General features: G+C 37.0%; 3 protein-coding genes across 9 annotated transcripts; 1 reads left to right on the top strand and 2 right to left on the bottom strand.

Moving 5' to 3' along the window:
* Positions 1-94: 94 nt before the first annotated feature.
* Positions 95-3,398, top strand: LOC138123929 (adenylate kinase 7-like). The gene is made up of 9 exons (XM_069038779.1): positions 95-513; positions 564-989; positions 1,037-1,147; positions 1,201-1,367; positions 1,423-1,594; positions 1,647-1,925; positions 1,974-2,234; positions 2,285-2,449; positions 2,500-3,398. Exons 1-9 carry the CDS (start codon positions 361-363, stop codon positions 3,127-3,129), a joined length of 2,364 nt encoding a protein of 787 aa, XP_068894880.1. The 5' UTR covers positions 95-360; the 3' UTR covers positions 3,130-3,398.
* On the bottom strand, positions 3,140-17,057 carry Snap25 (Synaptosomal-associated protein 25kDa). Of its 7 annotated transcripts, none has more exons than XM_069038788.1 (7): positions 16,900-17,057; positions 16,480-16,573; positions 16,382-16,423; positions 14,676-14,724; positions 9,919-10,036; positions 9,583-9,856; positions 3,140-6,183 (listed from the first exon to the last, which is right to left on the bottom strand). In XM_069038788.1, the coding sequence occupies exons 2-7, from the start codon at positions 16,567-16,569 to the stop codon at positions 6,118-6,120; spliced, it is 639 nt and encodes a 212-aa protein (XP_068894889.1). In that variant the 5' UTR covers positions 16,570-16,573; positions 16,900-17,057; the 3' UTR covers positions 3,140-6,117. The 7 variants fall into 7 exon arrangements, with proteins under 7 accessions (XP_068894889.1, XP_068894887.1, XP_068894892.1 ...); XM_069038786.1 differs by lacking the exon at positions 14,676-14,724 and adding an exon at positions 13,725-13,773 and having other exon boundaries at positions 16,900-17,056; XM_069038791.1 differs by lacking the exon at positions 14,676-14,724 and adding an exon at positions 13,725-13,773 and having other exon boundaries at positions 3,140-6,494; positions 16,900-17,056.
* Positions 16,900-18,837, bottom strand: PheRS-m (Phenylalanyl-tRNA synthetase, mitochondrial). The gene has a single exon (XM_069038783.1). It carries the CDS (start codon positions 18,755-18,757, stop codon positions 17,468-17,470), a length of 1,290 nt encoding a protein of 429 aa, XP_068894884.1. The 5' UTR covers positions 18,758-18,837; the 3' UTR covers positions 16,900-17,467.
* Between the last annotated feature and the right edge of the window lie 4,795 nt (positions 18,838-23,632).

Here is a 23,632-nt window from a genome sequence, read left to right on the forward strand (position 1 = left end):
GATGATAATCGTTTTAAACAATAATGTTGTCTTTTTTAATAAACAAGAAAAATTTTCTTTTCGAACAATAACGTGCAAAGGTGCAAATTTGAGTGTTGTTGAACTTGGACTGGTTGGTACGACTGTTAACGTCAAAAATAAAAGACAGGACCGGAGTCCGGAGTAATTTAAATTTAGTATATTTAAGAAAAAACACGATAGTAAATTTCGTTGTAACGAGTAGAACTTTTTACTATAATTACTAACATAATGACAAATAGTTTCTATCAGAAAAAATTGAAAATTTTAATAAATCGCACCATGTATCGTTCTACGGACTTATGCAACTATAGTAACAAACTTATCAAATAATTTGATAATATGTCAGAGGATCAAGTTCATAAAGATCCGGAGCCTGAAGGGCGCCATACATCTGACGAACAAGTTGCACAAGAAGCAGAATCTGAAGTATACAAGCCATACAAAGTCTTCATCAATCATGTTGACAGTTTTCATGCGAAGTACTTCTCAGCCGTAAACCTCCCAAATTTTGCAAATTAGATAAATCCACTTGACAGTTTTAGTTTATTACTGACCAAATTTATGGATTGACGAAACTTATGCAAGGTGGAGGTGCTGAAGAAGGTCTTGGAGAAGGTGAAGAGGCACCACCGAAACCCACAGCTGAAAATCTTCCCACAAACAAGTACGAAGTTATCGGCACACTGAGTGCTCGTTTCAAAGAGCCAACTGAAGACATTCTTTATACAATTGACGAAAACGACGAACATTTCCGTGACGAGATCCTGAGATGTGGCTACATAATTTACGACATAAGCAAATACCCCAGCGAAATAAGCAAGGCACTCAAGGCGTTGTCCATTCTCACAGAACAATTAGACGAAGTCAATAGAATCGGACCCAAAACTTACGAACATTTCGCTGAAGTGAAAATATTTATTCTAATATCAACCATGATGACTTGGGGCTTGACAAAACCTCTGGACCCTGTAGGTCAAACGAAATCAGGCTGTGTTGTATTTACGATATTTTTCAGGACGATCCAGAACTTCCTTTTTCGGAAGTGGACTATAAAAAAAGACGACCGCATCCCAACTACAGGGATCATTACAATTGCGAAAAAGAAGTCATAAAAATTGGCAAAAAAGTAACAATCACGTTTACGGAGAATTCAGTTTTTTCAATTTTCATTTTATTCAGTACAAAGAAAAACTGAAAACTTATGTCGTGTGTACCGGCCTGACGTACGGAGAAGAAGAAGACAGTTTGGATTTTTTCTTCAGAATGGCTTGGTACAACGAAGTTCTTCCGCTTTTTAACAACGGCACCAACACCATCCCATTTATTCACGTCAGGGACTTTGCTAAGTACAGATTAATACTTAAGTAGCGTTACTTTGCTAAATTAAATGGTACTTACCAGAGCTCTGCACGGCTTGATGGAAAGGACACCCTCCAAACCTCAGTACATTTTGGCCGTAGAGCAGACACCTACAACTCTAAAGCAGTTCATTAGGAGTCTCAGCAAAGCCTTATCTGACAACAAAGTCACCAACGTGATCGCCGAAGAGGCCTTCCTGATCAAAAACATGACTGTAACGGTTTCGGGCCACGTCTGCGAATTTTCTAAAAATGTTCGATTTTTAGCAAACGATTTTTGACAAGTTTTCGGTCAACGTTAACATGGAACCTGTTTTTCTCGTGGAAAATCTTCAGATAGAGTGGCAAAGCGACTCAAACATTGCCGAAAACATGAATCAAATCGTGCGAGAATTCAGGATGAGAAGAAATCTAAGACCTGTGAAGATAGTCCTACATGGACCTCCAGGTTCTGGAAAAACTCACCTGGCCAAGAAAGTATGTGAATATTACCACAGCAAGTACATCTCTATTCCCACGATGTTGGACGACTACATAAAAATTTGGGTACGAGTATGATACACTAGATGGGTCTATTTTGATAATATTGTGTAGAAGGAAAGCTTGGTCAAACCCGAAAAACCAAAGCTGGAGGACACCGAGTTCCTCGGCGAAGAGGATATGGAAGAAATGGAAGAAGAGGAAGATCCGCAACAGATCTTGGAACAAATAAGAGAAATCGAGATGTTTATGGAGGGTGGAATACAGAACATACCTGACGATTATATTGTAGGTTTGTTAAGATCATATTTGGCGAAAAATTTTTGCCAAAATAGGGGTTACGTCCTCGATGATTATCCAAGGATAACTGAGCAAGTAGATGGTTTGGAAAAAAATGAGAAACTTGTCTTCACATACTCTTTTAGGCTAAAGAACTGTTTGGTCAAAGCCAAAATGCGGGAGGAGAAGAAGAAGAAGCAGCAGAAGTTCCGGACGGAGATAAAATTCTACCGGATCTCGTGGTCAGTTTGGTGGCAACGGATGAATTCATCACCGAACGAATCATGACGCTGCAAGAGGAAGAAATAAAAGTAAACGCAATAAACCCCTGACTGTAGAATTATTTATCAGTTTCTTTTAGGATACTCCTTACGCCGAAGATAATATTTTAGAAAGACTCGAGAAGTTTCGAGAGCTCAACACAGACGACAATACAGTTCTCAATTACTTCGACGAGCTGGAAGTCGACATACTTCTGTTGGAGGTGAAAGACGACGACAATCAAGAAGAATTCAACTTGATAGCGAACAAAATGGGTCCACCGTCGACTTTTGGTTTGACGCCAGAAGAGGAGGAAGAACTGCGAAAATTGGAGGAACAAGAGCGCCAACTAGCTCTGGAAAAGGCCGAACTAAACAAACAACTCGAACTGGAAAAAGCGGAAGACGAACGCAAAAACAAGATGGAAGCTTGGACCGAAACGTTGGAGAAGTTGCAGATGGAAGAGGAGAAGATCTTGGTGGCCCAGAGCGAACCGCTGAGGCACTACTTGATGAAGTACGTCTTCCCCACGCTCACCAAAGGCTTGATCGAGCTCGCGACGCTCAAGCCCGACGATCCCGTCGACTTTCTGGCGGAGTATCTGTTCAAGGAGAATCCCGAAGGAAAAATGTTCGATCCTTCGTACAACGCGGAGTGCGAGGATCTCTACGGCGAATTTAGGAGATACATCGAGAAAATCATCGACGAGCACGAGGCGTTCGAGAATTAAAACGCGACTGTTGAATAATACATTTTTATTTTGTAATTTGAAATCATCTACTCTATACATTATTAGAATACATGTTTATGCAATAATATAAATAATTTATTACTATGATCGACTTGAATGCCAAATGACTAAGAAGCTTGTCTATTTTGCTAAGACAATAAATAAAAAATTCAGCATCAGTCACTTCACCAAGATGCTTTGAGCATTTCGATGACGCAACCCATCATTTCTTATTAAGTAAATATCACTCGTCCGTCTTAATACTATCACTAGAACTTAAATTACTGTACATAATTAAAAAATAAAATCAGTAGACTTTTTTTGAAATAATGGAAGATGTCAGGACAAAAATATTCACGCCCTTTTGGGAACAATTTGGATATGACTAATCACAGTGATTTGCATTTCAACTAGAAAAAGGCTGCAAGCCTTTCAGGCTTCCGCTTCCTGTTCCCCTAACGACTCTACATAAACTGTTCCAAACTTGAACAAAAACAATTCTCGACGAACTCACCCTTTACATAAAAACAACGAATCGATTTGACAGTTTCAATAATTTAAATGAAAATCTAACCGACCGGGTAAGTTCCGATGTGATACTAGAGTATATACCAACAATATATACAGTTACTGGGACTTTCTTATGTACAATGTGGACTCAACAATTTCGAATCTTCCAAAACTCACATCACATTTAGGTATTTTGAATATGAATACTTGGTACAAGTTACAATCTAGAGCTAAGTAAGCGCCGGCAATTAGCACCACACCTTGAGAAAATCCGATCGCCGGATCGGCGTCAAAATAGACATCTCAAATTTGAGTTTTCCTTTTTTTTTGGTTAACCGATGAATGAATCAGAGTGCGGGATTTAATCCAGGAAGTGTGCAAATATTGTGCTTTATCCTAACTAGCAACAGTTTTACGAAGAGCTAATACGTGGATGCTAAGCGTTACAGTGTTAAAAATGAGCAGAAATAGGAACGTAATTGATCGCGTATCGTTAAATGAACTATTAAAATAGATAGACACACTAAACGGTTAGCTCTACTGGATGCAGCGTAGAACCGGCCATGATTTTTTTTTAAATATTAACTACCTGACATTATAATGATGTTGTAGTAATAGTCGTAAACTAGATAACACTAAGCCATAACATCGAGAATTGATAGAAGAGTATAAAAGGCGACTTGTGTCCCACTCCCCTTAGGACTTGAGGAGTTTGTTGGCACGCTGGTTTGCCACTGCAATGCGCGTTTCGTTGCTCTCACCCTAACCAACAAACATATAACCAGTGTGCCCCATCACAAAAAATAGCTACGGCCCAACCCGATCCGCTCCCGCAAAAAAAAAAACACAAGAAAAAAAAAAAGAATATCAAAAGTAACTAAAACGGAACTCAACGAAACAACAGAAGCCCGGTAGTTATTGTCACAATTTCAAGATTATGATGATCAGAACGTGGGAACGGATCAGGTTTGCAATCAATGTCTGTAATAATATTAGTGTTTCTGTGTTGTGTGTCTACTTGAGAAGATCGTGGGCACGTTGGTTGGCCACCTCTATCCTTGTTGCATTGGACTCGCCCTGGACCATCGGTAAAGTAGGTATGTACGAGTAGATGTAGTGTCGTAGAGTGAACGGCAATGTAAACAAACAACATCCAGATTATTAAAATTCAAGCAAAAATCATCAAGGTCATTCTTCAGTAATGCTAGCACGAAACGTCATCGCTCGATTGAAAAACGTTTTTCGTTTCGTCGATCTGTGGAAGCTTTTTGAAAAGAAGAGAGAAAATAAAAAGCGATCGGCAGGAAGAGAATCAGTCCAAGGGTGCATTAAAATGCCAACTTCCAGTGTACGCAAATAAAGAACGAATTTATTGAAAACGGTTAACACGCCGGAGGCTATGCAGCCCTACGACCGGCTAATGTGACACATCTCTCATCTCGCAATGTTGGCGTTCTATTGTTGAACTTCACAGCAGCGAGCAAATTAATAAATCATTTCTTATTAAGTACATATCACTCGTCCGCCTTATACTATCAAAAAACTAACACTAGAACTAAAATTATTATACATAAAAAATAAAATCAATAGACTTGTTTTTAAATAATGGAAGATGCCAGGACAGGACGAAAACATTCACGCCCTTTTGGGAACAATCTCGATATGACTAATTATTGCGATTGCATTTCAATTAGAAAAATGCTGCAAGCCTTTCAGGCCTCCACTTTCAATTCCCGTAACGTCTCTACAAAAACTGTTCCAAACTTGAACGAAAACAACAGTCGAGCTCACCCTTTACATAAAAACGAATCGATTTGAGTGTTCAATAATTAAAATGAAAATCTAACCGACCGGGTAAGTTCCGATGTGATACTAGAGCATATACCAACAATATATACAGTTGCTGGGACAATATTATGTACAATGTGGACTCAACAAATTCGAATCTTCCAAAATTCACATCACATTTAGGGTATTTTGAATCTGAATACTTGGTACAAGTTACAAACTAGAGCTAAGCAAGCGCCGGCAATTAGCACCACACCTTGAAAAAATCCGATCGCCGGATCGGCGTCCAAAGCAGACATCCCAAATTTGAGTTTTCTTGTTTTTTTTTTTGACCGATGAAAGAATCAGAATGCGGGATTTAATCCAGGAAGTGTGCGAATATTGTGCTTTATCCTAACTAGCGACAGTTTTACGAAGAGCTAATACGTGGATGCTAAGCGTTACAGTGTTAGAAATGACCAGAATTAGGAACGTAATTGATCGCGTATCGTTAAATGAACTCTTAAAACAGACGGACACACTAAACGGTTAGCTCTACTGGATGCAGCGTAGCAAGGGCCATGATTTTTTAAATATTAACTACCTGACATTATAATGATGTTGTAGTAATACTCGTAAACTAGATAATACTAAGCCATAACATCGAGAATTGATAGAAGAGTATAAAAGGCGACTTGTGTCCCACTCCCCTTAGGACTTGAGGAGTTTGTTGGCACGCTGGTTTGCCACTGCAATGCGCGTTTCGTTGCTTTCACCCTAACCAACAAACATATAACCAGTGTGCCCCATCACAAAAAATAACTACGGCCCAACCCGATCCGCTCCGGTACTGTGGCCAAAAAACACTAACGTAACAAAGACAAGAAACTACAACGAACTTGACGAAACAACAAAAACCTGGTAGTTATTGTCACAATTTTAAGATAATGATGGTCAGAACGTGGGAACGGATCGGGTTTGCAATCAATGTCTGTAATAATATTAGTGTTTCTGTGTTGTGTGTCTTAATTGAGAAGATCGTGGGCACGCTCGTTGGCCGCCCCTATCCTTATTGTATTGGACTCGCCCTGGACCATCGGTAAAGTAGGTGTACACGAGTAGATGTAGTGTCGTGGAGTGAACGGCAATGTAAACAAACAACATCCAGATTATTAAAATTCAAGCAAAAATTATCAAGGTCATTCTTCAGTAATGCTAGCGCGAAAACGTCATCGCTCGATTGAAAAACATTTTTCGTTTTGTCGATCTGTAGAAGCTTTTTGAAAAGAAGAGAGAAAATAAAAAGCGATAGGCCGAGACCTGACCAAGGATGCATTAAAATGCCAACTTCCAGTGCACGCAAATAAGGAACCAATTTATTCAAAAAGCTTAACACGCCGGGGGAGGCTATTTAAATTCTGGTGGCGACGCAACGGCAGTCCTGCGGCCGGTTAATATGACGGTCATCACAAAAAAAATATCATCGTTTGTATTTTGCAACACTTCTCTCATCTCGCAACGTTTGCGTTCTCGTGTTGAACTTACCAGTAGAAAATTAAAATGACAATTGACGGAAAATATAAAAACACACCAGTATTATTTTCTGCAGAACTTCTGCGTATAATTTTCTTAAATTGTTTTCGCCATGGCATAAAATTAATATTAATCATTTCCTGTCTAATATCGACAATCCCATTGTTGCCAAGAATCATTTAGTAAATTATTCCAAATTAATTCTTCTTCCCATGATCATTCTTATTGTTAGATAACTCAGATCTCAACTAATTGCGTTTTATTTAATTTTATCGTTGTTTTTATCTTTCTTTTCTTCGACAGATATATTGGCAATCAATGCACGAGGGTGGTTCATCATTTATTGTCCCTAGTTCAGAAGGAGCTGACTGATAAATGAAAAACTGTTCATTAACCAATAATGGTCTCTCAATTGACAGTAACATTAGTTTCTTGGACTTCTCATGGAATGCTTTACTATAACCGAGAAGGGTCAAGTTAAATTAATTTTCAGAGATAATAAAACAACTATTAACTAAAAAATCTATAAAACCTGATAAAATAAATAAATATTATACAATTATTATTAATTTGGTTTTTTTACCCAGTCACAAACTTATCTCGTCGAATTACACTCGAACTTTTTTCTCCAGACAATTTTTTATTTTAAGAAATCAAGCACTGTTACCGGAAATTTGTGTTAAAAAAACTGTCAGCTGACAATTTTTTGCGGTGACAGTTTTTCTTGTTAAATTTCTAGACAATACGTAAAATTTGAATTTTGAACCAATCACGTAAATCGTCAATCTTCCGGCGATTAATTCATACATCAAACGTGCGAGTTCAGCCAATCAGAGCGCTTGCTTTCATCCAATCGAAAATGTTTATCGCGGTTAAAACGTTCTGCTACTCTGTCATCTGTCAAAAGTGATTAAAATTGCATGCTACTCTTGTCAGATTTTCAAATTGTGTTTTTAATAACTGTAAGTATTATAAATAAATAATTAACGTTAAAGTTTGTACTTATTCTGGAATTAATCTTGCCAAAAATAACACGACCTCATTTTTTATACCAATCTGATAAATTTCCCAATTTTCCTTAAACATTTTTGCTTTAGACAATTTTACGAGTTGAACTTGGGCATTTTTATCCAAAGGTTAAACCCTCGAGCTAAAGCTCTCTTTATTCTGGTTAGACCCGAGAGCTTTAGCTCGAGGGTTTAACCTTTGGATAAAAATGCCGAAATTCAACTCGTAAAATTGTCAAACAAAGCAAAAAGTCTTCGTAAAATTGAAAAATTTATCGGATAAAAAAAATTAGGTCTTGTTATTTTACCTTCGATAAATGCCCTGTTTTGTTAATGAGGAAGAACTACTGCATTAATTAATTATAATTAATAAAGTTTCCTTGTATTTTGCGTTCTTCATTAAATTCGGTTCAGGAAATAATCAATTGATTATCCCGCGACCTTCTAATTTTCTCTAGATAAGTTTTTATTTTACCACACGAGAGCTTTGTTACCTTAAGCAACAACACTCCAACTAACCGACATTAGATTTAAAAAATACGACATAGTTAGTTCTCGTGTTGTTGTTAAGTAATACATTTTTTATGTAAAATAAAAATGTATCGATAAAATTATAAGGTCTTGGGATCCTAAGCTTGAAAAAAAAGCAAAAACGGAAAGAATGCTGTTGCATCACAACATTTCAGCTTACGAGAGCTGAATTTCGTGCAAAATTATTCGCCTAATCTAATCTTCCTTAATTGTTTTATTCCCTGATTTAAAAGAACATTTTCGTCGTAGACGTTTTCTGAACGATGAAGCAGTATGATGGAGGAAACCAAAAGATATTTTTTTCACAAGAATATCAAAGCATTATGCATCGTTACACCAAATAAATTAGTGTCTTGGGTGAAATAAAATTGTTTGAATTTTCCTAGTCTTGCGCTTCTATGTTGAAGAGAACAAATGATGAACCACCCTTGCAAATAACATGAACATTCGTAATTAATCGTAATACACGTTTTCTGTTTATATTTTTATGATTATCATTATTGTTATTAAAGACAAAAGCAAATTACTCCATAACAATAATCATTGATTTTGCAAATAATAATGTTACTTCTTTGTAACGGAACTTAATTGTTATAATGTTTCTCCAATTAAAAATCTAATTTATAAAAAGGAACTTTATTTTTGAACTGAAGTAACTAAATATAATTTTCAATTGTTTTCGATTTATTTTGTTGTAAAAAAAATATGATTCAGTATCAGTCATCAGGATTAGTAATACCAGTTTATAGCAAATGATACATTACAGATTATTTAGATTATTTTTATAACAAAACCAATACGCTTAGTACTATTGATTTCTGACAATGATAAATATGTAATTGTTCATACCATTTTTTTCTTTCGAGAAAGAAAAACAAAAGAACAAAAGAAAAATGCAAAAAACTTTGTTGGGTTTAATTTTCTGACTTTTGTCTTTTAAGTAGGATCGGACTTAGTTTCTAAACGAATAATTTAAAAAACCTCCCCCTCACAGTATCGTAACTAAATCAGACTTACTTACCGATTTAGTGTTAAATGAAATTAATATAAAATCCAGTGCTAGCACAATATCAAACGAATAGTAGCGAAAAAGCGCGACAATTACCTTGAGATTGATACGATCAACTTGTCTGTTTTGGTTTTCCAATTCGGAGCCCATGTCGATGGCCATGTTGCGCAAGTTTCCGATCATGGTGTTGACTTGTCCCATGTTATCTTCCATCTCTTCTTCGCGCGCGTCGTTGGTGATGCGGCCGATGTATCCGCCTTGCGGTCCCAGACCGTTGCGGTCGTCCATCATCCTCTGCGGCTGGTTGTTGACGACCTTGCCGTCGTCGTTGCCCTTCCATGTGCCCTCGTCCTCTTTAAACGATGAGCCCCTGCGACACAGATCACATAAAACCGTCTGGCGCGCTGCGATCGAACGCCGAAACCGACTCACTTCTGACAGGGTAAAACGCAAAGGCCGCAACATTTTTCCATCCCGGTGAGATTCTTTTCGGCTTCCCGCATGTCGGTGTTGATTTGGTCCATGCCATCCTCGATGCGGTCCAGTTGCTCTGCGCAACACCGACTTCGATTAACACCCGTTCGACTCCGAGATGACTTTTAGCACATCAACTCGCTATCTCGAAACGTGTATGCGTTGGTTGGATGTGTGTGTGTCGAGAGTTGGTACAAACCGCATGCACATGCCTCTATTCTACTCGGGGGACCCCCGGAAGCGGCCCGGGGAGAGCCGGAGGCCGCGTCCAAGGGTCCGGTTAATGCACTACACTTCTAGATGTAGTTAGTAAGCAAACTAGTTTTCAGTAAAGTCCATGCTACTCGAGATGTTTATAAGAACGGCCTGAGCTGGGAAATATAATCAAGAGAACTGACAGTGTGAAATATACACGTTTAACGGTTATGTGAGTTAGTGTTAACTTACTTCGACAGTGTTAATCCTTCATGTATGTGGTTGTCTTTGAATCATGTATTATATTATCCATTACAACGTTTTTACTGGCAACGGTTCCGGTTGAAATGTTTTCATCCACACTGCTTGACTCGAAAATAACGCGAACACGTAAAAGTGACAAGATAAAAACATTTCAACTGTTGGCTGTACTCCATTGATTTGTTTTGGGCACGTTGTTATTTTGAGGAGGATATGGGAGAGTTGTGCAGAACGATTTGGAAAGGGTTCACATATCCCGGGGTTATGTTACATTAGCAAAGGGTTCGCTGCTGACTCGCCGGTCTTGAATTTTTATTGTTGCCACGGAAATTTCCGTATGGTGTTCAACTTTGTGCGATGTTCAGTTCTGTTCCAGAATCTACTGAAAATATTACGCAGTTTTGTTACTACATATTAAGAACGCGTTTTATTAAATGTCTATACAACACATCGTAAACGGGCGTCAATTTTGTACAAACATTTAAACACATCATTCTCTTGCAGCGCAATTATTAAGCATCATTAATAAAAATTTTCCTTATCACAAATTTCCGTTATCATTTTATATTCTTTTTTATAAGACTTCATGATTTCATATTTTAGTACACCTCTTCCATTTAAAGGTTTATTAAAACACCTTGTGCATCTATTTCACTATTTTTTTTTGCAACTGAATTATGTATTCAGAATCATTATAAATAATTGTCTCATTGCAGTTGGCGTTGAAAACCCACACAAATTTTGGATGTGCCGCCAGCCTCGCAACGTTAGACAAACTAGTAGACAGATTTCCACAGCCGCCCGTGGTGCCCTCACTCATGTACTATTGGAGACACGGAAAACTGGGCAGATGTATCATTCAGTCGTCAAAATTTCTAAACCATACCTTAGCTACTCATAACCAAGCTAAAGTTAACTTGGCAGTTTTATTGAAAATATCAATCACAATGACTGTAAAGGTGCATTTACATTGACACTTTTTGAAATGACAATAGTAGACTGCCCAGGATTCCATGTCCCTCATTGTATGAGGCTACGGCACATTCAACTACGTCACTAACGCCGACTGCGATGGGACAATCATTTATAATGACCCTGTATAAATGTTTTGGTTCAATAAAGTTTATATCTTACCACTTTCAGTAGTTCCTTTTAATAGTAGTAGATTTATTATTTTATTTTATGAATCTATTAATATTTCACTGCTATTTATTTACCCACAAACTGATAATAATTTTTAAAAAATCTACTGTTTTTAAAATATTAATTTTTGTTGCATAATTATTCAACCTGAACACCGTTTTCTTTAGTAAAAATCTGTTTAAAAAAGAATTATTTAACTGTTGGTAATTAACACAAAACATGGACAATGAAATTAATCCAATGTCTTTTTTTCAACAGCACAACACACTTTACTCTTTTCTTTTGAAAATATTTTTTAAAACGCCTCCATGTAACACGGAAGTATTTATCAAGTGAGACTCGTTATTATCAATCAATAACAATGATGATGTCTGTTAACGGAAGTGTTGCATTATGGATTAATTATAATATTGATCATGTTATTATTAACTGTAAGGGTAGATGGTGGGAATTGATAATAAATATATAATAAGCACAGAACTATTATTGTGCGATCAAAAAATCAAAGAATAGTTATTTATGCAACAAGTGAGTAAAGTAACACTTTTTTTTACGAGAAGGAAAACTTGCCGCTCGAGCGAAGCGAGTGCCCAAATCCACCGAGTAAAAAAAAGATACTTTACTAACGAGTTGCATACAAAAAATTTTTGGCGCCCGTAAGTTTAGGTAACAATTTTTTCGACACTCAAAATTTGAACATTTTCTCCTGTGTGAACCCGTGGACCTTTAAAACACTCGTTCTACTCGCGTTTTAAATTGGCCCACTCATGCCAAAAAAATCCCAATTTACATACGAACTTGTTAAAAAAACTACTAATTATGAAATGAAAAATTTTATAACTCCGTTAAAAATGACACGTTACGGCACATTTTTAACGCAAAATGCGTCCAAAAATGAACCGCAATGGCACTTTTTTTAACGCTTCTTGACCGATTCAAAAATCACGTATTTTATGAACGCAAATGAATGAAAAAACTTGCACTTTTTTTGACGGGCGTTAAAAAACATATTTAAGTCCTCAAAACTCCAAGAGAGAAACTTGACAGTTGTCAAAAACGGCAATATTTACTGCCAATTGGACCATGATAGTCATAACTTACTTGATTTATTAATTTTTTTCATTTTTCATTTTTTCATTTAAATTTCCGGTCAAAGTTGGCGTGAAGAGTCGATTGTGAACGCACTACGGATTACGGATCACCTGTTTAAATCTTACGTTTTTACCGAGTGGTATTTGAAGAAATCAATCATCCCCCATACAGCCCAGACCTAGCTTCCAGTGATTTCTTCATACTGAAAGACTTGAAAATCGAAAAATTTGAAGTCTGTCGTGGATCACATTTTTTCAGATAAATTTTCCAAACTGCAAAAACTTTATGATCGTTGCGTTCATATTGAGGAACAATAGAATGCGCCTGTATCAATTTTCCACTCGACAGTCCTCGTACATTTAATCTTTACGGAAAAAAGACAAACAAGGGCACATTTTCATAACTTATCTCCTCAATATCCTCCCAAGACTGAAACTTTCAGTCTGTAGTTTATTTGAAATACGTTCCACGATCATTTTCGATCACAAACTCAATCTCAACTTTGAGACAATGAATCAACATCGTGAACCACTCGAGGAATTTCAACTTCGATACCAACACGCTCACGCATCTATGAATGGAAAGTTAATTTCGTTCCTCCTCTCCTTACAATTTGTCGCTCCTTCGCTTCACTCATACGGGAAATAAATAGTAAGTGAGGGATCAAGCGATCCAACGGAAATTTCTTGCATCAAAGGTGAACTGATTTAACGCGTAAAACTCTACGTCTGATTCGGTTAAATCGAGCGGACACAACTCGAACATAAATCCATCTGGGGCTTCTAATTTTTCCGAATGACTAAAGGTTTTGGAATCGAGAGAAAACAATTCGCAACGGCATGTCAGCGCGAACACCATTCTTACCTTCATTTTCTCGGCAAATCGTCCTGCACAACTGAATGACCGTGTCGTTATAATTTGTACTGTTGGGTAAGATCGGGAGGGCATGAAATTAAACTGAGAATGTCGTGTGGTACGGATCTAAGGGGTGAGAATTTGTTCAGTTAATTGTAAAATCGGTGGGTGAATTGGAATAAAAAGAGAGACACAGCGAGACTAGATAGTATGCTTACCGCCCTGTTCATCCAGCATGACCAGGGTTTTCATCCCGACCTCGTGGCTCTACAAACATCAAGACAATCAGCTTGGATAACCTGCGCCCGTTCTCACCATGTTCTCCCCGTGTAAAGAATCGAGAGACAGACAGGCGAACACAAGCACAATTTGATGTGTTCGCCCGACCGGCAGTTGTTAGTTCCTTCGTACCAACACCTAAAGGGGGTTACTCCACCAGAAAGGATCTACGAGTACATCTATGGATTTGCAATATTAGACCTGTTAGCCCAACGGAGGTACAAAACAAAATAAGAACAACACGATTACAACGGGGTCTTCGACAATCCGGCGAAGACCGCATTGCAAGACGGTTAGATCAATTAGATCCCCAACGAAAGCATTGTTAATTCAACGCCTCCCAAAACTTTTCGACTGCTTACCGCCTTGATGATCCAGCATTTCCATAGTCTTGGTGCCGGCTTCGGTACTCTACAACATCACAGTGCTAGTAGCATACTTACACAACAACACCAACAAAACAGCACACCACTATTTATACAACAACACTCATATATTAAAAAAGAGGTGGTACGAAGCCGAAATCACACACAAAAAGTGGAAGCAATAAGACAAGCTAAAGCGACAAAGGCATGCGAAACGTGTATGTCGAAATGCAAGTTAAGTGTTTCAGAACTCCAAAATGTAGTCTTGTCAGTATCATATCTCATGTAACCTTACAGTACGTTTAATATGAAAATACACCACATTCAGAATGAAGATGGGTGGCGCCACTGTACAATCCGCCAGTCAGCAGCGTGGGGTGCGTGTGCTGACCGGACTGACTACCGGTGGCGCCCTCCCAGAGTGAGATGAAGTACACAACAAGTAGAGCGAGTCACAATGACGGATATCGGGTAAAATGATGGACTGGGTTAAGTATGATGGAGTGAGAGTGGAGAGAGACTCACCTCCCTGGTCATCAAGAGCGACCAAGGTTCGGATTCCAGCCTCCTTGCTCTACAGCAGCACAAAACAAGTGTACACTGTATGTTAGTATATATGTTAAGTGGTACACGCCCGCTACAGATAAGCACTCAGTATATTAATGTTCGGTACGGAGAGACAGAGAAGAGAATTTACAAGGTAGAGTAAGAGCGAGTGGAACGGGTAGCCCGGCAAGCGTGGATGTGACGATAAGCCAAAATGTCATTAAACCGTACGACGCGACCGGCGACACCTTCCCAAACGTGCGCCCCCTCAACGTCATTAACTCGGGTGGATTCGAAAAAATTACAGGAAACTAATCAAACAAAGTGTAAACAAAAAATGTGACTAAAAGTTGTAATAAAATTGCCATAAAATTGGAAAACCAGACATAAACGTGAACGTTGACAGATCGACTAAACATTCCTTTTTACAGAATTAAAAAAGAAACACAACAAAACATGTGAAGATAAAAGTTGCACCCTTGCTTTTAGAAACTGTTTTACAGACAGAACACACTCCAAAGCAATTTGTTTTACTATCGACAGTATAAATAACGGCAAGCACTAGGGAGAGTTGGTGTAGTACGGATGAAAAAATGTCGATGCAGACAAAATTTCAATTTTGTTTAAAGATGACATGCGGTGAAGGGCTGAGACCTCGCCGAAAAAAAAAATGTACTTTACTAGAATCGAATGAATAAAAATGTATTAAACCCGAAAGAGTATGATTCAGATAAAATGTTCCTTTAGATCGTCGTTCGTTGGAGGAACTTTGAATATTAGCCGACTTGGATCGCGAAAGCAACGAAACAAAACAAACTTGGCCACGAATCAAGACGAGATTAACGTTCTTCTCTGTGGCAGAGGATCGTGAAAGTACTGAAGGAATTTTCTTTAAAAAAAGATGATTTTGATAAACATCAAAGAGTGGGTGCGTAGTGAGAGATGATTTTTGGAATTTGACGACGTAAAAAAGCAAAATATTGTTTCTTGAAAAATGTGAATGCAAGGATGACTTGTTGAAGTCATCTTTGTCTGTTCGATATCGATGGAAGAATGAACGGATGGGCTTATGGGTTTTGTAAATTTTTCGAATCCACTGGTTTGACTGACGGTGGTGAGGTGGCGTTGGTCGCGGATCAAATATTCAACTGTAGTCTGCGAGTGTGTGTGTGCGAAAGTGCGTGTGGGTATATATATAATCTCATATCTGTACACGTAACACAGCACAAACACAGGCACACTTGCAGGGCTACCGCTACCACAACATCGAGTCCATGTAAGCACACCGCAACCGTCCCAATCGACCCCCCGTTCTTCAGCAGAGCGTCCCCACGGTAGTCCTGCTCTGCACCAGAAGTGGCTCAGACTCGGTTCACAGGACAGAAAGAGACAGTGCAAGACATGCAGCACAGAGATACATCGAAAACAATCCCCACACAACAAAACCGTCTCGCTGGCTGAACGAACAACGACGTCGTCGCATTGTATGGAAATTGCTACACTTAGAGCAAAGAAGGGATGAGTTATTTACGAAATAAGTCAACTAAAAATAAAAATCCTGCCACCCCACTTCGGTTCATTTATCATGGGAATACATTTATCATGAAATTAATCACCTAGAGTGGAATCATTAAAAACTTGTTAAAAGTTTTGACTGATCGTGAGAGATAAAGCTCGATAATTACCTCTTCGCATAGCGCTATCATGCGGCGGGTGCTCTCCAGAGACTGCAAAAAAGTCCAACGTTAGTCACAGGTGTCGGTTCGTCACTTCGCCTATTTACCTCATCGGTGACTTGCCCAGACTTGAACTGTAATTCCTGCAGCTCGGTTCTGGGAGCCCCATTTTCGGCGACTGGTGCAGGTGCCGGCATTTTTCTGATGAAAGATCAAGAATGACACATAGAATAATAATTGACAAACAGCAGCCGACGCACAAATCTTTTTGCTTGGGACTGTACTTTACATTGTTTGACCCGAGAAAATCAATAATCGCGTAGAGGCAACCAAGACGGGCGCGTTCCCTTATCTGAATCAAACGATGCGACGTGACCACCCCCGATGGGGCTGTCGCGCACTCGACATCACCGATATTACCGCAAATGATTCATCGGAGTATGCCGTGATTTCCGTTTCGAACAAACGCCGCACTTTCTCAGCGGAAATGCTAGGCGGTCTTATGAGAAAAGTGCATTTCTACTTACGTAATTTCTCTTGTTCTTCACGCGCTGGGGGACTGGCAACTACTTATTGAGCGGCAAGCGAGAATTAGCCACAAACAACACTATAAATTTCGTTTCACATAACACCTTGACAGCGCAACTGTCAAAGGGTTAACACATTTGGTTGACAACAGCCTACTGACTGAATGGTGGGGAAAGGGAGATGCGGAGGAAAATTCGACGTACCCATTACGCATGATCCGATATTTGTTTAGAACGGAGGCAAATTTAATTCCCAAAGCGGTGCCCCACGCTTATTGCATTTTAATTGCTTTGCTCGATTAAGAATAAATTGACAATCTAGTTACCAACGAAATATACGTCAAAAAACTTCAACTGTCAACGTACGAGCATTCCAAGGAAACTACACAACCACTACTTTTGATCTAATTTAATTACAAATTTTATTTTTACATTTTCATACGGTGAATGTTCACAATAACATTTTCGAGCAACAATATGCTGCTTCGGTTGAATTGAATTTTCACAAGAAAAATAAGTTTTTATTGTACATTCATTGACAGTTACCTAATACAATATTTATAACACATTATCTAACTTGAACACCTAACTGCGAAGTCGCATTTTTCTCGATTTCTTTATGAATAAAATTGACTTCTGACTGAACAAGAGTCCTCTCCATATGTCTGTATATAATTCTATAACAGTGACTAGTTTTTCCAGACTTGGGGTGTGTGAATTCATCTACCAGGACAATCTGCTCTATTGTATCACCTCCAATGTTTCTTGCCAAATCATAGAAATCGTTGCTTGAAAACTCTTTGTCGATAGGAAGCCAGAAACTGAGATCATTGATACATTGTGGGTACTGACTAACAGCTTTGTAGGTGACATTTTCATTACAATTAACTTTAAATTGGTTCAGAAAGCCTGTGTCATTAGACCAAAAGAGTCGAATGTCAGGAATTTTGTACAAACACATTGCAACTCTCTCAAGGCCTATGCCAAAAGCCCAGCCAATTCTGTCAACCACTCCTGAATTGGTCAATATTGGCTGTCTCATGATCCCACAACCTAACAATTCCAACCAGTTATTTTCGTGGAACACTTCCAATTCCCAAGAAGGTTGGGTGAATGGGAAATAAGTGTCAATCCAGCGATATTCAATTTTTTCTCCAAACAATTCCTGAGCCAACCCTGCAAGAGTGGTTTTTAACTCATGCTCCATCAATTTTACAGCTTCCAAAGTGTGGCAAGCTTGTTTTTGTTGTGTTCCTGTGCTTTGAGTGTTGTTACCAACTTCAAAAATTTCAAGTGTTGGGTCCTTGTGGAACAATTCGTTTTTGGTTTTAAGTCGAACGGCATCAAGTTGGTGGAAGACTGGATAGTGAGTCCTGTCAATTTCATCTCTTCTGTACACATCTCCGGTCATTAAAAAATTATTCAAGCCTGATTTCATCAATTCTGACTGGTGGGCAGTCATGTGAGCTCTCAACAAGTAATCTCGATTTAAGTAGTAACAGTCGCTTTTCGAGCGCGAAGGGTGATCTTTTGGGGTTAGTAAACTGTCAAAGTTTTGATCCACTGTAACAGTCGGTGGCAGTGTTTCGTACACCGAGAAAACTGGATTCCCCCGACTGTTGACGAAACATTTGTAGAAATAATTGACAATTCTCTGACGGACATGGCTCAAAGGATGGTTTTCTTTTATGTGGATGTTTTTACCGACGTGTGATATTATCTTGTCTGTGACGTTCGTAAAGTCGTCTTTAATGTACGTATTTTCTAGTAATGTTAAATTAGATTGTACTTCTGGTTTCACAGATGAACTTAGGAGCCGTATTATTTGGTAACTATTGATATTTTGAATTTTTAGCATTTTGCAAAATCGGATTGTCACATTTCTAACCTCAACTCCTCAACACACACAACTGTCACTCGTCACCGCTCAAGGCATTTTTTGTTGCAGCTGGTTGCTGGTCGACGCGACCGGTTGGTTGAGCATCATGGAAACTCGACGTCATCAAATGACTAGACTTAAAATCTGACGTCATGAAAAATATTCAATGTTTTTCAGTCACTTACAACAATAAATTACATATGTATAAGTGTAATACACAAACACACAAGATTTATGTAATATTAAATTTTATTTAAGCAGTTACAATGTTTTAATCTTCTCAACCTTACAAGGAAATGTTTCTTTGCGAAGTAATTGAGCGAAACAAAATTGTACACTTGTATTAAAAAAACTCACGTAAATCATTTAAATCAAGTATGCAATTTTCATAGGTTTTTGTATCGTTTAAAAACGGACTTTTTTTGTCATTTTGACAAAAGTTATAAGACAGGTTCTGTTTTAATTTTTAGATAATTTTATTTGAATATTACATCAATATTTGGTCGTGGCGGCGTTTGCATTTAGACTACGTGGCACAGACTGCTGCACTAAATTCCCACTTTTCTTGTTCAGAGACTTTTGGTACTGGCATTTTTGAATAACTTAAGTGTCACACAATAAACGCCAGAACAACAAAATTACACGTGCAAATAATATCTAGGTGTACGCGATTTTTTTTGAATACACACAACAACATCAGTACTTCATACTGGAGTAAAGTAACAACACTAAGAGTTTCCTTCTTTACTCTCTTAATACGTAAATAATAAATAACTACTACAGAATGATTGATGGTAGCAATAAAACGGTATATTTTACATAGGCAGGTAATTTAAAAAAAATGGATTAATGAAAAACTAAAATTTAATCTGTAAAAATCAAATATTAGAAAAAACTTATTTGAGAAATTTCTTAACACTACTTGCCAAATGCCCACACGTCTTATTATTTTAAAATCAAGTGTCCACACTTCTAAACACTTGCGATATAAGAAATATCATGATTTTTAGTCTTGCTATTCAACCAATTATTTTATCTTTGGATTCTCAAATGAATATATGGTATTTAGATGATGGAACCTTAGCGGATTACCCAGAAGTAGTTTTATCCGACTTTAAGAAAGTTATAAATTTATCTCAGGAAATTGGCCTTGAATTAAACTTTAACAAATGCGAGATCTTTTGCTGTTCTGGAGACACAGATTTAAAAGTCATAAAGGAATTTCAAAATTTAGCACCAGGCATTAAAATCTGTGACCGAGAAAGTTTATCTCTTTTAGGCTCTCCAATCTTTGACCAAGGTTTCAAAAACACCGTCGAAAAAACTATAATTACAGTTGAAAATCTTTTAAACAAAGCTGAACTCCTTAACAGACACGTGGCTTATACTTTAATCAAAAACTGTCTTTTCATACCAAAATTTAATTTTTTATTAAGAACAACTCCATTTTGGAAATTTTCTAATTATGTTAATTCAATTGATTCTTCTTTAAAGTCTTGTTTAGAAAGAATACTTAATTTACGTTTAACTGATTTACAATGGCGTCAGTCCACTTTACCGATTAGATTTGGTGGTCTGGGAATTCGTCGCATTTCCGATATTTGCCTCCCTGCTTTCCTATCTTCAATTAATGGGGTTAAAAAGCTTGTTTCTTTATTACTAAACTCAAAGGATAATGAGCTTAATATTCACCATTATGATGAAGCTTTAGCAGCCTGGGGTGTAGCAAATGAGAACGAAATACCTACAATTCCACAATTTCAGAAGAATTGGGATAATATTAATATCAAAGGAATAATTGCCAATGACTTAATCTTTAATTCACCTAGAGACTTGGCTCGTTTTAAAGCTTTGCAATGCAGAGAATCAGGATCTTGGTTACATGCAATACCTTCTCCTAATATTGGTACTCTTTTAGATAACACTTCCTTCCAAGTTTGTATTGGTTTAAGATTGGGTTGTAATCTTTGTACACCTCATATTTGCAAATGCAATGCGAAAGTTGACGAAATTGGCACCCACGGTCTAAGTTGTTTCAAAAGCAGTGGTAGATTTTCAAGACACACTGAAATTAATTCCATTATCAATCGGTCTTTAACTTCAATTCATGTGAATTCAACTTTAGAACCAAACGGACTGTCTCGGGATGACGGAAAACGCCCAGATGGGATGACTTTAGTACCGTGGATTAAAGGTCAACCTTTGGTTTGGGACGTTACTGTTGTAGATACACTTGCAGACAGTTACGTATTGAAATCATCTGAAGTCTCAGGTTCTGCCGCTGAAATGGCTTGCAAACGCAAACATAGCAAATATAGTTCAATCATTTCGTCAAACTACGTGTTTAAAGGTTTAGCATTTGAAACCTTAGGCCCTTGGTGCAAAGAAGCCATCGATTTCATTAATGTCATCGGAAACCGACTTATCGCGGAATCAGGCGATTCAAAATCAAAGAAATTCCTTTTCGAGAGGATTTCCCTTGCCATTCAACGTGGAAACGCTGCAAGCATTCGGGGCACTTTTCCAGATTCCGCAATATTATCGGAAATTTTTGTATTATAAAACAAAAATGTTTATGTAATTATGTTATAATATAATTAAAGAAATAACACTATTTATAGATTTTTTTTATTGTATTTGTTGACAATACACGTCCTCAATTGAGATATTGGGGCACGATTTGACAATGAAGTTGCCGGCGAAATAATAAAAATCTTGATTTACGCGAACGCAATTTTTAAAATTTCAAGATCACAACCTTTCTGCAACCCTACGCTATTCCTTTTATTTTAGACATGTATTTAGAAATGTATTTTTCTAGATTATTGCCTAATTTTTTTTATTAAATTAAGAGATTTCATTATTATACTTTTGAATAATGCCAAAAAGTCTGTTCCTACTATGTTTTAGGTTTTTGTTTTTTTTTCCAACATTTTATGACGACAAATAACAGTGGCAACCGACGACAGTTAAGTAGAATAATTCATATGTATATGTAATAATGTTTTTATTTAAAGATTTGCTTTTGATGTTATATGTATCTTCAGTAGATTAGTTTTTCGTCGCGATTTTTTTAATCAATATTTATGTTTAATTTATGTAGATTTTTATTTTATTCTTTAATGGAAATAGTATAGTCGTTCAAGAATCCTAACGTTATACAATGTGATCAAAAAGAAAACAAATCAGAGAAGGCGTTGCAAATTTTTACCGGTCATGTCGTAGCCGAATTCTATGCAAATAAGCGTTCAATGCATAGGTGTGGACAATTTGTGGTCTCACAAACACCACTTTATAATAAATCATAGGTACTATTGGGAGTATGGAATTTCGGGCAGCAATTTATTGGTCAATTAAAAAAACCCGTTGTAGTCTAAGCTTTATTGTCATAAAATAAATGTCATAATAATTAATTTTGACTAAACTTCAAAATAAATTGCCACAATTATTTTACATTTTAGTTATTGATTTCCAAAGTTTAATCGAAGACTGTTTAGTTTTCGGAAAATCACATCAAAGCACTTGCAACTTTTCAGGATTCATGAATGCAATTTGTCAAAATGATATGTGATAATAAAATGAGGTTAATAATATACTCAATTTCATATAAATGTGCATCTAAGCAAGCCATGAAAATCTGATTTTTTGTTGGTAGTAAAGCTAAAGCTAGTGACTTTAACTTTCAAAGTTGCTTGCTCTGCGCGAACTCGATTTGACTAATTTTTTAGTTTTTGTCCATTTTAACATTGCTGATTTCAAAAGCAATGTTACGTCTTTTTACTGATTAAATTAAAGTAATTCTTATTTGTTTTTGTCTTTGTATTTTTACCAAGTAAAGATTTATTGGACATTCATAAATGTGACTTTTGTAATGTAACTAAATTAAAGGTGCTTTTACAAATGCACAGCTCACTTGATGAACATTTATATGAAATCAATTATACGTCTAGAACCTAAAGCCTATTTCACATGTTATATCAGTCAAATTTGAAGTCTGCCCGAAATTCCCTGCTCCCAATAGTACCTCATGAATTTTAGACGTTGGAATTATTGTGTATTTATTAATTGTGTATTTTATTATGATTATGTGATAATGGAGATAATGTATAAAATAAACAAGAGCAACATTTTACATTTGTAAGAATGGGTAATTTACTAGCGTTATTGCCAAATGCAACGCCACTGGTAAGCAGATTTTTCGGTGAAATGTCAAAGAAACGTCAACGGTGTGCCTGTTAACCAAGAAAATAACTTTTCAATTTTGACAAAGTTTACAGACGTTTACTGTAATTGTAAGCAACAATTATTCCAGAATAAGTGGTAAAATGTGTTTTACCATTGAAGATAAAGCATTAATTATTAATAATTAATAAATGTTCAACTGTGCATAGCAAGTATAGGTACATATCCATACGTGTCAAGCTCAGACAAACTTTTCGATAAAACAAAAGATGAGGTAGCACTCTTGATTTGTTTTCTTTTTGATCACTCGGTATTGTAGACTCTGTTGTTAAATAACTTAACAATGAAGCCCATAATCGGCTCAAATAAATAGATCTTTAAGGGCCGATTTCACCAACGCCAATTAACGTTATCTGTAGGTTAAAATGCTTCCTTACTTTAGTTACCTATTGTTATAACAATTTTTTCGTATATTTTAATCTGTTTTAGTTAAATTTAACTCACGTTGGTGAAACCGGCCCTAAGTCTGATTTGTTTATCACGTCCAATTATTTAGTTATTTATTATAACAAATTAATTTATTTTATTTATTTGTAACTGTTTGTTTCGTCCGTAATCAATTCCGTATTTTTTTTTCTCAGCGTCATTGCACAATTGCAGCATAAGGAACGT

The sequence above is a fragment of the Tenebrio molitor genome, chromosome 2 (genome assembly GCF_963966145.1).
Source record: "Tenebrio molitor chromosome 2, icTenMoli1.1, whole genome shotgun sequence".
In the NCBI taxonomy this organism is placed as follows: Eukaryota; Metazoa; Arthropoda; class Insecta; order Coleoptera; family Tenebrionidae; genus Tenebrio; species Tenebrio molitor.

Coding starts and splice junctions, on each gene's coding strand:
- LOC138123929 (XM_069038779.1), top strand. CDS start 361: ATGTCAGAGGATCAAGTTCATAAAGATCCGGAGCCTGAAGGGCGCCAT. Junction 514..563: donor ATGCGAAGTACTTCTCAGCC/GTAAACCTCCCA, acceptor TGACAGTTTTAG/TTTATTACTGACCAAATTTA. Junction 2,450..2,499: donor TGCAAGAGGAAGAAATAAAA/GTAAACGCAATA, acceptor AGTTTCTTTTAG/GATACTCCTTACGCCGAAGA.
- Snap25 (XM_069038788.1), bottom strand. CDS start 16,569: ATGCCGGCACCTGCACCAGTCGCCGAAAATGGGGCTCCCAGAACCGAG. Junction 16,424..16,479: donor CTGGGCAAGTCACCGATGAG/GTAAATAGGCGA, acceptor ACTTTTTTGCAG/TCTCTGGAGAGCACCCGCCG. Junction 10,037..14,675: donor CGCTCTTGATGACCAGGGAG/GTGAGTCTCTCT, acceptor GGTGTTGCGCAG/AGCAACTGGACCGCATCGAG.
- PheRS-m (XM_069038783.1), bottom strand. CDS start 18,757: ATGCTAAAAATTCAAAATATCAATAGTTACCAAATAATACGGCTCCTA.